The sequence below is a fragment of the Chiloscyllium plagiosum genome, chromosome 9 (assembly GCF_004010195.1).
Source record: "Chiloscyllium plagiosum isolate BGI_BamShark_2017 chromosome 9, ASM401019v2, whole genome shotgun sequence".
Taxonomy (NCBI): Eukaryota; Metazoa; Chordata; class Chondrichthyes; order Orectolobiformes; family Hemiscylliidae; genus Chiloscyllium; species Chiloscyllium plagiosum.
Genome location: NC_057718.1, coordinates 75,771,562 through 75,789,410, shown reverse-complemented (window position 1 = coordinate 75,789,410; position 17,849 = coordinate 75,771,562). Strand labels below are relative to the sequence as shown.

At 40.2% G+C, this 17,849-nt stretch overlaps 1 protein-coding gene across 2 annotated transcripts in view; it reads right to left on the bottom strand.

Annotated features, from left to right (window-relative positions):
- The window catches only part of LOC122552950 (interphotoreceptor matrix proteoglycan 1-like), a 139,316-nt gene that overhangs the window by 20,516 nt on the left and 100,951 nt on the right, over positions 1 to 17,849 (bottom strand). The window contains exons 13-16 of one of the 2 annotated variants that reach the window (XM_043696237.1): positions 11,122 to 11,341; positions 9,251 to 9,461; positions 4,688 to 4,870; positions 4,385 to 4,556 (exon numbers count right to left, since the gene is read on the bottom strand). In XM_043696237.1, coding sequence (XP_043552172.1) covers positions 4,385 to 4,556; positions 4,688 to 4,870; positions 9,251 to 9,461; positions 11,122 to 11,341 — 786 coding nt within the window. The remainder of the gene's footprint in view (positions 1 to 4,384; positions 4,557 to 4,687; positions 4,871 to 9,250; positions 9,462 to 11,121; positions 11,342 to 17,849) is intronic. The other variant, XM_043696238.1, reaches the window with a different exon arrangement.

Genomic DNA, 17,849 nt, shown 5'->3' with positions numbered 1-17,849 from the left:
GACTTCTGTCATCCAGAAAGTGAAAGATACGTGGCAACACCATCCTCCCCAAACCACACAGCATCCTGAATTGGAATTAAATCTACTTGAAGAGTTGAATATCACCTGGATCATCTAAGACTTCTCCAAGGTTATCTCTCGTCTTGCCAAAATGTACCAATTAGGTGTGAGTAGGGTTGAGGGATGGGCAATATCATATTAAAAGGTAATTATTAAATCTTTACTCACACTTTGCCTTCTGGATCACATTATATATATATGAATGAGGCATTATTTCAGTTATTACTGCTCATATTAACATAATGGATAAGGGAATCTGATACTGTGGTAAGCATCCACATTCTAAAATGCAACACATTAGATCTAAACATTTTTAGGTTACCCCAAAATCTGCGGATCGTCATCTCACGTCTCTGGACTAATCAATGGCATGATAATGGCACAGCTGCCATTGTGAGTTCGAGGAATCAGACCACAGTTTTATACTTGGTTTGTAAAACAAAACAGTTGCATCTTATGCATTTGAAAACATAAAAGCTGGCATATTCTACAAATTTTCTTATTGTAAAATATGGGTTACTGTTGGATTAAATTTTCATGAGTTTTAATAGTCTAGCCCCCTCAAGTTGAGTATCTGAATTGAGGTTGTTACATTTGTGGGAGAGGAGTAGGATGGGGAGATCAAGAGAGACATTTGTTGAGATAATAAAAACAGTTAGCAGCTTTCATAAAAGATGGAAATATTGTTTCTGAACTGGGTGTAAGGATCAAATTCCTGCAGATGCTGGAAAAAATACTGAAAACAACAAATGCTGGAGATCACAGCATCCATAGAGAGAGAGCAAGCTAATGTTTTGAGTCCAGATGGCTCTTCATCAGAGCTGAAATGAAGTGTGGAGGGGACAGTATTGATGCAATAGTTTGAGGAGGGGTAGTGTGTGGGTAAAGGGTGTAGGGGACTGATGGAGAAAAGATATCGCTAGTCCAGATTAAGTGATCAGATTGTGAGAATGGCTGACAATGATGTGTCTCCTGCCAGATTTGAAAGGACATTAAGTGGAATGGGTGGGGGGAGGGGAGGACATGATAACAAGTTAAAAGAAATGGCAGTCGGTTCACAATTTAAAGGAGCTGAAGTCAATATTAAGTCCAGAAGGCTGTACAGAGCCTAGAATGAAGATGAGATGTTGGTCTTCTGATGAAGTTAAAATGTCACGGGGGGAGGTTGAGGAGGGTGGGGGGAATGTCAGTTCCATCCTTTGCTTCTCTTTCAGGGCACATTGGGGACATTAAGCTTAAAAATCCCACTACCAAAAAAACTTGCTGCAACAGCAACTGAAAGCCTGAACTCTTTCAATCCACACATGCGGATTCCCCCATTCCATGCAAGTAAGCCTAGACAAGACCTTTGTCCTTTCCAGACAGGACTAATAACGCTGGCCCCAATCCAGTTAGCTGCCTCCGTCTCCCATTCTCTCACTTCCCCTCCATTTTAACATAGGTATGTGAATCCCCCCAGTTACCCCACCTCCATATCAGCGTAGGTATGTGAGTTCCCCATTTATAGCAGGCAAAACCTTTCTGCCTTAATTCCTTTCCATTAACACATAATCACGGAAGATATAATAATCGATTTCTATAGTCCATTCACACATTATTTCAGGACATTGACAATCATCAGGTTTTGAGGAGAAAGTGAGGACTGCAGATGCTGGAGATCAGAGCTGAAAATGTGTTGCTGGAAAAGCGCAGCAGGTCAGGCAGCATCCAGGGAACAGGAGAATCGATGTTTAAACTTTCCTCATTCCTGAAGAAGGGCTTATGCCCGAAACGTCGATTCTCCTGTTCCCTGGATGCTGCCTGACCTGCTGCGCTTTTCCAGCAACACATTATCAGCAATCATCAGGTTTTCTAAAATCTTAATTGTCTACTTTAAGTTATGTGATGTCAATTATCCATGTGACTGATAAGTCTTTGTTCAACTTCCTATAAAATATACTGTCTCTGGATGTAATGCAGAAATTCGTGAAGAAGAGCCGCTACAAGTAGGCACTCAGCTACTTTAGTGACGTTAGTGCCGGCTGTCCGATAATAAAGCTACCATTGTTGAACAGAAAACGTGTCGTCTGGATTTGTGGAAAAAAAAATGGACATCAACACTTCCAGTTTGCACTGTGATTTATTGGAACATTGCAGCATGCTGAGGACTGGACGCTGTTAAAGTGACCGGATGTGGGAAGGTCAGGATCCTGCTTGGATGGTGAGCAGGGAAGAAGTGAAGGGACAGATATTGCACCTTCTGTAGTTACATGGGAAGGTGCTGTGGAGAGGGAGTGGTGTTGGTGGTTGTGGAATGGATTTGAATGTCTGGAGGGAACAATCCCTGCGAAATGCAGACGGGGGAGTGAGGGGAGGATGTGTTTGGTGGTGACGTCCTGCTGGAGTTGTCTGAAATGGTGGAGAATGATCCTTTGAATGTGGAGGCTGGTGAAAAGTGACAACAAGGGGAAGCCAACCACACTGTCGTGAGTGACGGGAAGGGGCAAGGATGGAAGCATGGGTGATAGGTCAGATACGCATGAGGACCCTGTCAATCACAGTGGGTGGGAAACCACGTTTATGGAAGAAGCAAGCCATATCAGCAGTGCCGTTTTGAAAGGTAGAATCATCTGAATAGGTACTACATAGGCCAAGGAACTGGGAGAATGGGATGGAATTCTTGCAGGACATGGGGTCTGACGAGTCGTAGTGAAGGTACTTATCAAGTCAATGGCTTTGTAGTGGATGGAATGGACAGTTTAGTCTCTGAAATGGAGATAGAGAGGTCAAAAAAGGACAGGAAGTGTCAGAAATTGACAATGTGAGTGGTGGAAATTGGAGGAAAAATGAATGAAATTTTTAAGGTCCTGGCAGGAGCATGAAGTGGCACCGAAGCAGTTGTTCATGTATCGAGAAAAAAGCTGTGGGAGGGGCCAGTGTAAGACTGGAACAAGGATTGTTCCACATACCCCGTAAAGAGGCAGGCACAACTGGGACCCATGTGGCTGCCCATAGCTACTCCTTTGACTTGGCAGAAGTGAGATGAATTAAAGGAGAAATTGTTCAGTGATAGAACAAGTTCAGCCAAGCAGAGGAGAGTGGTGGTGGATGGGGATTGTACAGGCTTGCTTCTTCCTTAACCATGGTTTCCCACTCACTGTGGTTGACAGGGCTCTCAAAGGATCATTCTCCACCATTTCAGACAACTCCAGCAGAATGCCAGCACCAAACAAATCCTTCCCTCACTCCCCCTGTCTGTATTTCGTAGGGATTGTTCCCTCTGGGACATCCTAGTCCATTCCACAACCACCAACACGATCCCTCTCCACTGCACCTTCCCATGTAACGGCAAAAGATGCAACATCCGTCCCTTCACTTCCTCCCTGCTCACCATCCTAGGCCCTAAACAGCCTTTTCAGGTGAAGCAGCATTTCACTTGTACCTCCTCCAATTTTGTGCATTGTGTTCACTGCGCTCTGTGTGACCACTTTGTGGAACACCTCCGGTCTGTGTGCTGATCACTTTAACACAGCATCCGGCTCGCATGCCCACTTGTCTATCCTTGGCATGCTGCAGTATTCAAATGAATCCCATCACAAACTGAAAGAACAACATCTCATCTTCAGACGAGGATCTTTACAGCCTTCTGGACTTAGTATTGAGTTCAGCACCTTTAAATTGTGAACCAACTCCCATTCCTTCCCTTTCTTTTAGCTTGTCTTCCCCTCCCCCCATTCCACTTACTGTTCTTTCAAGTCTAGCAAGAAACACACCATTGTTTCGTCATTCTCACATTCCAATCGCTTAATGTAAACTACTAACATCTTTTCACCGTCAGCACCCTACATCCACTACCCCCACCTCCTCAAACTATAGCATAAATGTTTTCCCCCAACTCTAACTCAAAACGTTAGCTTACTCTCTCTCCATGGATGCTGTAATTTTCAGCATTTGTTGTTTTCTGACCAAGTTCGTGAGCACAATGTTGGAAATCCACAAGGTATTTGTGTTTTATTGGATTGCACACTGTTGTGTTTTAATGTATACATCATAATCAAATTAACTGTGTACCTTTCGTAGTCTGATGATAGTTTGAACAACTTTGTCCAAAGTGAATGTTCAGCTACTCTTGTTGCTTCATAGGTATGTCACTAAATTGTAACTTGGCATGGCTTATAAATGTTCTAATCATGCACTTCTGTCCATTGTCATCCATTTTGAGAAAAGAAAACTAATTCAAAAAATTTCACTTGAATAAAAATGGAAAAAAAATCCATTAAAAAAAAGGCATTCTGGAGAATTCAAAAAAAGAAAATGCAGTACCTTAAAAAAGGTTTGACATTACCTCTTTGCTAAAGTTCAGATTTTCCTGAGTGGGTGTTGCAGCAGCAGTGGTGGTGCGGGAACAGCTAGGCATGCTGGAAGAATCAGTTGGTGGCTGATGGTCAACTATCAATGGTTCATCATGTTCGAAAGCTTGATTAACATTTGCCTTGCCCTCAGTGCCATTGATGTGTCTAAGTTACAGAACAAATTGCGAATTCCTCAAACATTGTCAGAAAAATATTAGAAAAAAATTCAAAATGCACGAAAGAAAAAAATTGCTTTTAAAGGAAAGAAAAATGGAAAAAAAAATTTAAAAGCTTACAGTAATTGACCATTCCTGTTTTTCATCGATTTGTGGAATATCTTTGGCAAGATGAGAGTAATCGATGAAACAAGGAGCAGCAAACCAAAAATGGACACAATAGTAACCATGGTAATTAACGGCTCAGACTCGAGCTCAATGCAGTTTTCCCCTCGATAAGACCATTCGGAATCTATGTGGCATCTGGAATTTAGAACGTAAGAATTATCTGGACAAAATATTGTTGTGTTCAGAAGTGTCTTCTAAGATAAAACTTGCTTTTGGAAAATAAGAGTGGGTGTTAACATTAGAAACCATTTCAAACTCCTATTGTTATGAAGAATTATGGCTAACACCAACAGGATTTGATTTTGTTCCATCAGCTTCTGTTCATCATCAATGTTTATATAGGCATCTAGTTTGAAATTGTAATGTGAAGTAAGTTAATGTGTCTCTCAAGTGTTAAGTTCATTAATTTAAGTGAACTGTTTTAAGTTGGGAAATCACAGATAAGAACTATGACCCATTGTGCAGAGTAACGTCAAGTCAGACAAGGTAAAGTATTGAAGTGGTTAAATTGGAAGACAGAATTGAGTTGACAAATTTAAAGTTTTGGCATGTTAGAGAAGGAAAGAAAAACTAAGACAACTGAAGTGTTGCACAATTTGAAGTGCTGGGAAAAATAATTAAGTACAATAATTCATGCCATGTGTCTCAATTGCAGCAAATGGAGGATAAGTTGTATGCAGGATTAAAATGGGGGTTATTTTGGCTAACTTACCCTTGTGTCCTGTCATAATGGTGGAGGATGAATGCATTTGACTTGCTATAAGGAAGTCAAGAGGAATGAATAAAATGTTGACTTGAAATTAACATCAGAGAAGACAAAAAAGCCAAAAATATTGATGGATAAAGAGAGACAATGATGAAGGAAAATCAATAATAAGAGTTGTGAATACTAGTTTGATGCGAAATTTAAAAGAACCAAGATTTTCACTATCTCATTGGTGGAATAAAAAACTAGAACTGAACAAGACTGCTGGAGGTTGTGATGTAGAGTGTGCAACTTGAATAAGATTTATGGTGAAACAAGTCATCAGCAAAATAAAATAAACACATGCTGCTTTGAGCAAGAATGAGTGGACTAAAACAGACAAAAAATTATTTGCGAGCCTTTGAACCAATACAAAAGAACAGTGATCAACACTAGCTCAAATGCAGTTATTTTAATGAAAATTAAGGCCACATGGGCAGCTTTAGTGGGAAGGTAGTAACAAGAGTAGGTAATTCATCTCCTTAAGCCTGTTCCATCATTTTATGCGATCAGGGCTAATTTGTATATTTAACTCCATTCACAGGGTTACAGGGAGGAGATAGGAGAATGGGGTTGAGAGATTTATCAAGGCATGATAGAATGGTGAAGCAGCTAAATGGCCTAATTCTGCTCTTATGCCTTACACACTTATGGGCACCTAACTAAGATCTATATTTTTATACAACACAGAAATTGCTGGAGAAATTCAGTAGGACTGGCAGCACCTCTGGATAGAAAGTAGAGTGAACATTTCTGGACCAGTCTTCAGCCTTTTGGATTATGTTTCCATTGACTGCTACATTCTATTGATCTGCGTACATTGATTCTTGGATCTCTTTGAATCATAGAATCCCGACAGTGTGGAAACAGGCCCTTCAGCCCAACAAGTTCACACTGACCCTCCGCTGCCTAATCTACTCAGACCCATTCCCCCACTTCGCTACATTTACTCCAGTCTACTGCACCTAACCTACACGTCCCCCCACACTATGGGCAATTTAACATGGCCAATTCATCTAACCTGCACATCTTTGGATTGTGGGAGGAAACTGGAGCACCCGGAGAAAACCCATGCAGACATGGGACGAATGTGCAAACTGCACACAGACAGTTGCCCGAGGTGGGAATCGAACCTGGGTCTCTGTTGCTGTGAGGCAACAGTGCCAGCCACTGAGCCACCGTCCCTCCCTCAAATGGAGCCCTATTGTTTCTAACATTTCACCAGTTCATTAACACTTGAATCAATCTACATTTAGACAAAAATTAATAGACTAACATCCATGTTGAAATGCATCTGCTGAAGTTTATCCACTCACTTAAGCGAAAATGTCTTGTTATTTTATGATTTAGCCAACCCAAGTTACTGTGTACCAATTTTTGTCTCATTGACAAATCCAGGTGGATGGTTCCATGTTACATTATTTAAGTCTATTAATAAATTATGGATGACTAATGAAAAGTTAAGACGTCAGCATAGATCCTTGCGGGCCACCACTTGTCTCTCCTTGTAATTTGAGCATGTATCCATTATTCCTGGACTTCCCAGTCTCCTGATGCCACTTACAGACTCCAAGGTAGATCAATAATCTATCTTAAATTCCATGATCTTTAATTTTAACTACAATCTTTTATGTGAACCCTCTCAAATGCCTTTGAGAAGCTGATATAAACTAAAATGATTGCCAGTCTCTGCTTACTACTTTAGTTTCTTCCACAAAAAAGCATCACTTAAGTCTGTTAGACATGACTACATCTGTATATGTCCATGTCTGCACTTCATTATCAGCTCAAAGCTTTTTTTTAAAGTGCTCAGTCTCTTTCCTTAACTGTAGATTCCAATAATTCCCCTAACAGCTGATGTTAGACTAGCATGTCTTTAATTTCTTGATTTCTTCCTTCCACCTTTCCTAAATAATGCAGTTACATTTCAGTACCTTTCATAGGGTCATGGTTAATTTTAAATGAACAATCAGCCATGAAGCACTTTTAACTTGATCCTTAATTGTTTCTGTGCACGTTATGACTGATGATTTTCATCATCTATTTTTATTGTGGATTTTTTAAAAATGTTGATATTATTTTAAATTGATAAAAAAGGTAAATGGCCAGAGCTGAGAATGCAGACGCCACTTAAGTAGAGAAAATGAACAGGGAAGAAATAATGGATAGATGACAGCTAGCCTGAGGTTAAGAAGCTACAGATTGTCAGATAAGAAGTTGATCATTATATTCGTTTTGAGAAAGAATGAATTTGAGGAGGGGACAATGCAGAAGACCCTGATTTTGATTCAGTAAGGAGAAGTATGCAGGATAATGGCCATGGTGTTTTGTGGAGTGGTAATCATCAATGGACTGCCACTTTGCCTAAGCTTTTAACTGCCTTAACATTGCTCTGCATTTTTTGCCATGTATTCCAAGCACAGCACATTGCACCACAGAGTTGGGACTTTTGGGGAAGGGTGGCAGAGTGGAGACAGTACCTACCCCCTTCCTGTGGCATAAGCTTCTAGACATTAGGTTTAAGTGTCTAGTGGTGAATGTTAGTGAATGGGTGAATGGCTGAACGTTGGTTAATAGGTAAGTTAATGAGTGTATGAATGGGTGAATGAGTGAATGAATTAATATGATGGGAGGACAGGTGTTGAGGTAAGTGGGCAGGTGACTAGGCTGAGTGAAATATTAAGCGGTTGAGATGGCAGGTGAGTGGTGTAATAGGTGGACAGAATGACAGTCAGAGTGGCATATGGGTGAGGTGGCAAGGTGAATGAGGTTGGTAGATATTTCAGTGGGTGGGTGGGTTGGGGGAGTGATTGAGGTAAGTTGAAATGATAGTCAGATAGTTGGGGAGTTTAGTCATGTTGGATTAGGAGGGTAGTCAGGGGTACATTGGTAGTCAGTGGGTCAATGTGAGTGATTGGGAAGTCAGTTGTGTAGTTATCCAGGAGACAGAATATGTGTTTTCTGTTTAACATTTCAGAGTTAACTATTCAGCTAAGTCTGTCAGAATTGCTTGAACATTTTCAGAGGATCCTGGGGAGCATCAGACTTTCTCCACAATTTCCACTGAGGTCAGCACAATGGGACTTCCATTGGACCTTGACATCCACCTTGGTCATATATCCCGACTCTGACAATCAGGAGACCAGACAATTTGGATCATTTTTATGTTTCAGATTGACAGTACAGAAGAAGGACAAATTGAAGAGAGATGATCACAATGCTCAGATTTTGGAAGTAACTTTTTATTTGATTGAACAATATATTTTTGTCTTCAGATTAAACAATCTATTCTTGTCTTCATTTTCAGTTTGCTTCAGGTAACTAGACAAGTTGGATATTCAGGACCTAGATGAAGTTGGAATTCACTAATGAGAGTTGCTGCTAGGGAGGAAACTATTAGGCATGAAAAAGCAATTAGCAGCAAAAGAATACATATGTGACTCTTTGTAATCCTTCAAAGTCAGTGAAAAAGTCATTCGGATGGGATCAGTAATTTCATAGAAAGAAGTGTTGGATAAATGTGAGTTCAATCTTAGTCATGTTGAGGGAGGGTCTGGATGTTATAGCGATAAAAGCACTAGAGTTGTCATATTCTGAGAACAATCTTATGTGACAATGATATATCAAAACGCTTTATTCTGGTGTAAATCTTTTGCTTGAATGAACAACAAAGTGCAAAACAATTCGTAACATTCATGATGTTAAGAACTGGACAACATTTGTTTTATTTATATACTTTTCTCATCAAGCCTTTCCCCAATGTCACAAACCTGCACACAGCTCCCTTCTCTGGATCTATTTCACATCTGCCATTGTTGAGGCAATAGTTTGGTCTGAGGTTGCAGATGCTCTGGCAGGGCAGTCCATCCACACTGATATAACCAGGGTAGCACACACACTCAGCTTCTTCGGTCTGTTTGTTGACACGACACTCAGAAAATTCATTACATGCTTGGAACTTACATGCATCGGCTTGATCAGCTGAAATGAGATTCCAGATTAATCCAACTATTGGAAACATTTTAAATAAACACATATTTTCAAACTATAATCAGGGACATTACTGATGACAACTTCACAGATAAAGGTCACCAACGCTAAGTGGATGTATTCCTAAATGCTTCCTTGAAATTATGAAGCACCTTTAAGAGCCACAACCCAATCCTATTGCACCCCACCACCCATCCCCCAAATTATCTCCAGGTCACCAGACATTCCCATCTTCACTGTTCCTTGCATTTCCATGGCAACTGAGAAACAAATAGAATCTTTTTTGACAAATTTTAACTGTAAGCCAAACAAACTTAGTTGTCTTCTCCAATATTTTAATAACTCAAATAAAATTATTCCAAAAGAAGAAAAAGGAACAGCTCTTTATTTATGTCTCCGTGTTTTTCTCCAGCCTCGTTAACAGCAGTCTCCTGAAGAATAATCATTGATTCCCATACACTTCAGAACATCTTGCAATGTGATGACCCTTGTGCGGATGTTGGCCTAGTATCCTTACATATTTAAATACGGACTTTATTGTGATGACTACACTAGTGGGAGATTAAAATGTTGGTATTTTGCAACTTGTAATTTGAGTTTGACAATTGCTTTATCAGATATACTGCTGTGCTATGGATAGGGACCTTCTCAAATACACTGCATCGCTTAAACTAAATTTGACAAATTTTGGTACATGATTCTTTCAATGATACCTCTTGTTATACCAGTTGACACACTTATATGTTAAATAGTAACAACTAGCAGTACCTCAGTCCATTTAGTTCATGGACATCTGCATATGGGCCCAGAGTTTATTGTTATATTCATGGTGATTATACTGATGTTGAAAATATTAGTGCTTGTTTAATTGCAACTGTGAAATTGACAGAAATATCTGCCATCTGCATATATATATAAAATTAAATCCAATTATCCAGAAGTTGGTGCCAGGAATTTCCTGTTTCTTCAAAAGATATGGTGTCCCCATATTGTACTACAGACGTAATGTGCCTCTGTTAATAGTAATACTTCCGTTAAAAAATGCCCTCAAAATTTATGCTTCTTTTAAATGAGGTGTAATGAGGGTTTAAGTGGTATACTAATGCAATAATAGTTCTGAAAAAAGTTAATCTGTATTTGTGGCTAACAAATTTCTACATTGCGACAAAAACTGCATAGGCTTGTGATAAGATTATTTTAATTTGATATTTCAATTTTTATCTTGTTCCCGTGTGTCTGTTTCAATCTTTATTTTGCTTTATGTAATATTTAGAAAAAAATGAAAAATAATCAGTGCAATTTATTTCCTAGACACGGATTAAGAAGTCTTCACCATGATTGGCTGCTTCACTTGCTTGATGACATCAATGTTGCTGTGTGTGTGGGGATTTCCTTGATTTTCCGCCTCAATTAATGTAACATCAAAAAAAGGTGAAATCCATGTGGCAGAGATTTTATGGGGCTTTGAGGTTAGTAGTAAGCACTTTGATTTCACTGCTTCCATGAACTGTAGGCTTGGGATTTTAAAGATCATTAATCATTAACCTATACACTGAAAACGTAACATACATTCTGTTTGCCTCCAGTTTTTTGAGCCCTTTCAAAATTTAGCCTCCCAGCAGAAAATCTGAATCGATGGTTACACATTTACCTGGTTCCACATCCAGAGAATATCTGTCGATTTCCAGGTTATTCCTTTGGGCTGCTGCATTACAGAAGTCTTCCAAGACACAGTAGACTGCTTGGGTGACGTTGTATGGCACAGACTTGGCAAACTTCATCTTGCTGTTTACAACAATACTGCCATTCCGAAAATTCAAAATCTCCAGTTGTCTAAATCCAGTCAGATTGGTCTGCAAGTATGGTAACAACTACAAAGACAAAGAAAAATCATTACCTTCAAATAAGTCTATCCCAATTCCACTTAACTGGTATTTTCCAGGATATTTACTATTTTATCCATTAGTGGTAGCAGATTGCTAGATGGTCATGGGTTCACATCATTCTTGACAGACTTCAATACATGCTTTATGTTGAAATATCCAATACAGTTCTTTAGCAGACTTGCAATGTGGAAACTGCTATGAAGGTTTAAACTGAAGCCTCAGCAGTCCACTTAGCTGGGTGTAAAATATTTCATAACATTCAAAAACTGGATATGATGGTGAAGGGGTGTTCTGGTTAACATTTATCCCATAATGAATAGAACTGAAAAAAACAGTTACTTGTTCATTGTGTCAACCTGCTCATGAACAATCTAATCCTACATTACAACAATAGCAACATTTTCAGAAAAAAATAAATCCTACCATACAGGGTTCAGCATGACCTGAGGATGTAGGATGCACTCTATGAGTGTAGCTTTCTTTTTCTATTTTTTGTTTTCCTCATTTATTTTGGTCAGATATAATTCTGTAATTGGGAGATTAAATGGCATCTTCATGGTAAAGGCAATCCATAAATTGGGCAATGGATATCCAACATTATTTCAATAAACATCATGGACTCCTAACAGACAATTGGATCGGACTCACCTCTTGGGATAGAAGATGTCAGAATCATTTCCAGAAATGGTTGGGTGAGGACTGGTTGGTAGAGATCAGCCAGTGGGCTCACATTTCACATGGGCACTCCTTAATTGACTTGGGTGTAGGTTGGTGGTCTTTCAAACCTGTGACCTCTATCACTTATGGGCTCCTGTGGTGCAGCAATAGCAAGTCTTCCTATGACCAGGAGGGTCTGGTTCAAGCCTGACCTGTAGCAGAGGTGTGTAGTAACATCTCTGGACATGTTGATTGGCATAAGCCCTTGGTGAAGGGGCGATACTCCTGTTCCTCGAACGCTGCCTGACCTGCTGTGCTTTTCAAGTGCCACACTTTTCGACTCTGATCTCCAGTATCTGCAGTCCTCACTTTCTCTGGCTGGAATGACAGTCCCACCAGAGGTGGTAGCACATTGGTATACAAAGGGAAGGCAACTGCCTTAAGAGTCTTCAACATTGATTCCGAACATTGTGAAGTCTCATAGCACCGGGTCAGACACAGATAAAGAAACTTCCTGCTGACTACTATATACCACCTACCCTCGATTGATAAATCTGTGCAGCACTAAGGGTAGAAAGGGCACAAAAAGTACACTGTATGGGGGATTTCAATAAACAGCTCATGAGTCTGACTGATTTACTGAGAAGCCTTCAGACTGCTGGAACGGCAGGTAGTTTCTCTCTCTCTCCCTCTGTACAGTAAAAGTAGGTACAGCCTGGAGAAACCAGTTGTTTTCTCCTACCAGTTGCTGTAAGCTGTTGCTATTAACCAGTAAACTAAGAAACTTTGTAGCTCATGTATCAATTGCTTGTGCCCCCTGAAAGTCACGAAAGAACCTAGAGAAAGGGAAAATAGACGTGCTGGTGAGTCAAAAGAACATCTCAGTGAACTCAATGAATTGGATTAGAGAGTATGAGCTTTAAGGAGAGGCTAGAAAAATTAAAGTTGTTTTCTTTGGAATGGCAGAGGTTGAGGAGAGGCTTGATAGAAGTTTATAAAATTATGAGATGCATAGATAGGGTTGATGATCAGAATCTTTTTCCCAGAGTTGAAGTGTCTAATATTAGGGAGCATACATTTATGGTGAGACGGGGCAAGTTCAAAGGAGATGTGAGGGGCAAGTCTTTTTACACAGAGAGTGGCAGATGTCTGGAATATGCTGCTAGTGTGGTGGTGGTGGAGGCAGATATGTTAGGGGCATTTAAGCTGCTTTTAGGTATGCGCAAGAATATACAAGGAATGGAGGAATTTTGGCTAAGTGCAGGCAGAAATGATTAGTTTAATTTGGTGTTATGTCCGGCACAACACCATGGCCGAATGGCCAGTTATTGCACTGTTCTATGTTCTATGTTCTAGCTCTGTGGACTGTGCTTTTGAATACCCTCCACCCAATAAATCAATGTTTTTACTCATTTGTGTCTATCTATATCTATGAGCATGCAGTGGCTTTTAAATAGGAGGTTAAAGTTTTAACTAGTATCTTGATAGTTCCTAGCTATTTAGTCATGATTAGAATTTACCTATTTATAATAAAGAATAGTTTGTGTTAAGTACAGCAAGCTGCTCACTATTTCCTGTTAACTTGATTCCAACAGACAGATTAATTAGCGATTTTCGTGCCTTGATTAAATAATTAAATGCTGTGGCAAACCCAGGAACAGTGGGCTTGAGAATCAGAGCACTTTCGCAAATGGATTGGAATACAGGTGAAACTCCCTTTCTTAATGGTGGAATAAGAACAAATGCATAAAGTGGTGAAGGAGAGGAGGTGTACATCAAAGGTGACAGTGAAACATCTGGGCGGTTGTGCACCCTTGGTTTGTGGTGACACTTTATGTGTGCCAGTTTGTATTTGCAATGGTAGTGTTGGCACCATCCTTTTTGGCTCAGAGAGAGTTGCAGTCAATGCTGCTCATCCTGGGTTACAGGAGCTCAGTGGCTTGAATCAGATGATTTCTGATGTTGACGGCATCCTGATCAGGGTTTCAAGCCTCAGGGCAGGCCTGGCCACCACCCTGCGTAGTTATCTATCACTGCCTCCTCCTCCTCCATGTCCTGCTCCTCTTTCTCCAATGAGTTGTGTCCTTGCAGGGTTGTACCTTTTATGCACGCTGCAACATTCTGCAGGATCATGTTATGGAGAGTGCAGCAGAGCATCACAATGGGTGAGAATCTTACAGGAGAAAGTTGCAGTGTGCCACCTAACCAGCCAAGCATATGAACCATACCTTCAGAAAACAGATGGCCAGTTCAGTACTGCTCCAAGTGAGTAAATGGCTTTGATTGCATTACCTCTATTCATGTAACTTTGCCTCTTGTAATGGAATGAGTAGGCATCTCTTCAAGGAGTTTCCCTTATCCCCTCAGAACCACTAGCAGAAGTTGCGGCTTGAAGTGAAGAGCTGTACCAGCATAGACTGATAAGACAATAATGTTAGCTGCCAGAAAATGAGTGCATACATGTTGGAAGCTCTTGTTGTGATCATGGACTTATTGGACATTGAGGGAATGGAAGGCCTTCCTGTGGAGATATTAATAGTTGCATAGATTAAAGAAATGATTCTCTGTATTCCCCGCAAGTGCAACGTTGGAAGTGGAACCCCCTGCTTTTAGAGCCAGCAAGGCACTGAGTATCTGGAAATGAATGCGTGGTCCAATTCTGGCAAGTAGGATGTCAATGACCAATGAGATACAGTGGTTTGCATGCATTTGTAAGATGCAACCAAAGTCTAGAGCTGATCTTGTAGAAAATCAGAAGCAAAAATGTTCAAGACTGCAATGTTTTGATGCTACTGGCAGGGTTGTGCTGTGTTGTGAGATGTGAGGTCTTTGGTGATGAGATCAGAAATCTCAGAGAGCATTTCCCTGGAGAATTGCCGTCTCCTCCATCACTAGTTCTCAATTATCACCAGGTATAGCACCACATTTTCCAGGACAGACTATACTGATGATATCATTATATTCTATCCTGTGTGTTTCTCTCCTGGGCCCTCCTGTTGAAAGAGGTCAGCCCTTCCTGCAGAAGTGTTGCTCCTCAACATGACTAGACCCAAAATCTGAAACATGATTTCTTGTTGTCAGTGACAACCTACTTCTATGCCCATGCAGTGAGGTGAGGATCACTTGGATTGTCCATTACATTTGCCCACTCTCCTCACAACCCGTACTATGCCAATGGTAAAGTCTCACTCTACACCACTCACTTACATGGGCACAGCTTATTCCTTAGGGCTCACTGCATTTGACCAAATCCATTCACTGGTGTATCCCTCATAGTGCTTGTAGTCTGTGTTCTACCTCCAAAATCAGAACCTGTCCAGTGGGACCTGAAATTTCAACTCAGTTTATTTGATTAGTGAGGAAAGCAAGAATTTGGAGAGCACGATTCTCCAGCTAAGGACCAGCAGGAACCTCTGACAATCAGCAAAGTAATGGAGGGAATGCTTATCTTTGGGAAAAGAGGGACAGTTGTGCACAAAGGGAGCCTCATTATGTAATCAGGAAGAACTTTTGGTCTGTATGGAAATCTAAACTAAAACTTGTAAATCTTTACTTGCCTCAGTCTTTTTTGAAATTGGCAGATTCACCTGTCATGTCAAACACTGTCATGTGTAACTTAATGAAGAAACTGTCCTTGCTTTCCTGCTTAAACCTTTTACTAATATTGCTATCCCAAAAGACTGTGCGTGTGTCTGTGTGTGTGTGTATGTGTCCCAGACCAAACTGTTTGCCTGTTCAAAAGACAGGTCAATATCAGATTATGGTAGTAAGGTCATAAGACTACAGTTGCTGCCTTTATTTTAAGTGATCCCACACTTACTTTCCATTCTTGACTGGTTTCTGTCTAAATTGTCCTCCACTATTCCACATTTGTTGTGAGAGATTTGAATGCACAATACCAATCTTCCCCAGTGGGTATGCATTATTAGTTAGAAGCCAAATATATCAAATACAGCTGACAGTCTCAAGACTCAAACGTAGGATATCTGTCAATGTGAAGTTAATATCCTCTTATAGATCAAGTCATCTTACAATTTATAGGATAACTGTATTGCCGTTGTCTAAGTGGAAATATGTTACATACAATTGCTTGAAATTTTGGATAGGCACAAATAATTAGTCTGCATAGTAATAGACTTGATTAAATAAGAAAAATCCTTGTGATAAATGTGCTTGCAGCTGGATTTGCATACCAAACAATTTGCACACTTGTGGCAGTTCCTTCCAAGGTGCTGACACCTAATCTCCCAATCTATTAAATCTACTGAGGAACGTGAATAATCATAAATATAAGTTGTGTGTTCCTTCCTCAGTATACAATCTTCAGTAAGAACAGGCAAAGGTCATTCAGCCCTTGAGTCTGTTCTGTCAATCAGAACATTGCAGTTTTCAAACTCACTTACCCATTTCTTCAAATTCTTTGATGCCTTTCACCAACAAAATCTATCCATCTCAATATTCTAAGTTTTTAAAATTGATTAAACATTTAGTCTTATTGGTGTGAGGGCTCTTGCTTTTGATTGATCTTTGTGTAAAGAAGTGCTTCCTGATTTCACCCCTGAATGGCCAAGTTCTGGTTTTCAGATTATACCCCTTAATTCTGAAATTTCTGCACTACAGGGAATATTTGCTTGATTTATCTTCTACTGAATCACATTACTGTTTTAAATAACTCAATTTAAAAGCTTTTCTTAATTTACTCATTTTGGGATGTTATTTACTACCCTTCACTAGTTATGATTAGTTTCCCTACAGTATGAAAACAGGCCATTTAGCCCAACAAGCCCACACCAACCGTCGGAACAGTACCCACCCAGACCCATTTCCCTCTGACTAATGCACCTAACACTATGGGCAATTTAGCATGGCCAATTCATCTAACCTGCATATCTTTGGAGTGTGGGAGGAATCCAGACCACACCCACGCAGACAAGGGGAGAATGTGCAAACTCCACACAGACAGTCAACCGCGGCCCTGGTGCTGTGAGGTAGCAGTTCTAATCACTGTGCCAACGTGCTGCCCCTAGAGAAGTCTGTGGTGAACTGTGTTTATGAACTGCTGCAATCTATTTCGTACAGGTGCACCCACAATGCTGTTAGGGAGATTGTTCCAGCTTTTTGACTCAGCAGCAGTGAAGAAATGATGATAAAGTTCCAAGTTAGCCTGATTTTGATTTGGAGGGAAAATTGCAGATAGTGAGGTTCTTATGTGGCTGCTGTCCTTGACATCCAAAGATTTGTAGAGGTCACTCATTTGAAAAGTGCTGATAGAAGGAGTTCTGACGATTGGCTGGTTAGTAGAGCCATAATGTGGTGGTATTCAAACAAGTAAATGTTTAACTTGTTGGGTGGGATGCTGATCAAGTGGTATGCGTTATCCTGGATCATAGATAGGGTTAATGGTAGGTGTCTTTTCTCTAGGATGGGGGGTTTCGATCTAGGGGGGCATATTTTTAAGGTGAGAGGAAACAGATTTAAAAAAGACATGAGTGGCAAATTCGCTACACAAAGGATGATTTGTGTGTAAAACCAGTAAAAGAACAATAATATTTGGAAATAAACATACTGGAGCTCTATGTTGTCAGACCAATGTGTTTTACTGGCTTTTCTTTCTGGGATGAAGCAACTGAAGATGGATAGGTCTAGGATGCTACCCTGAGGAATTCCTACAATATATCTTTGAATTGGCCTCCAACATACAACTATCTTTCTTTTTTTCCATTGACTTTAATCTTATAAAGGACTCCAGACAACAAGTTCGGTCAAATACTATTTTATGCCCCTCCCCTGCAATCGCCAAAGGTGTAACACCTGCCCATTATCCTCCTTCCTCCTC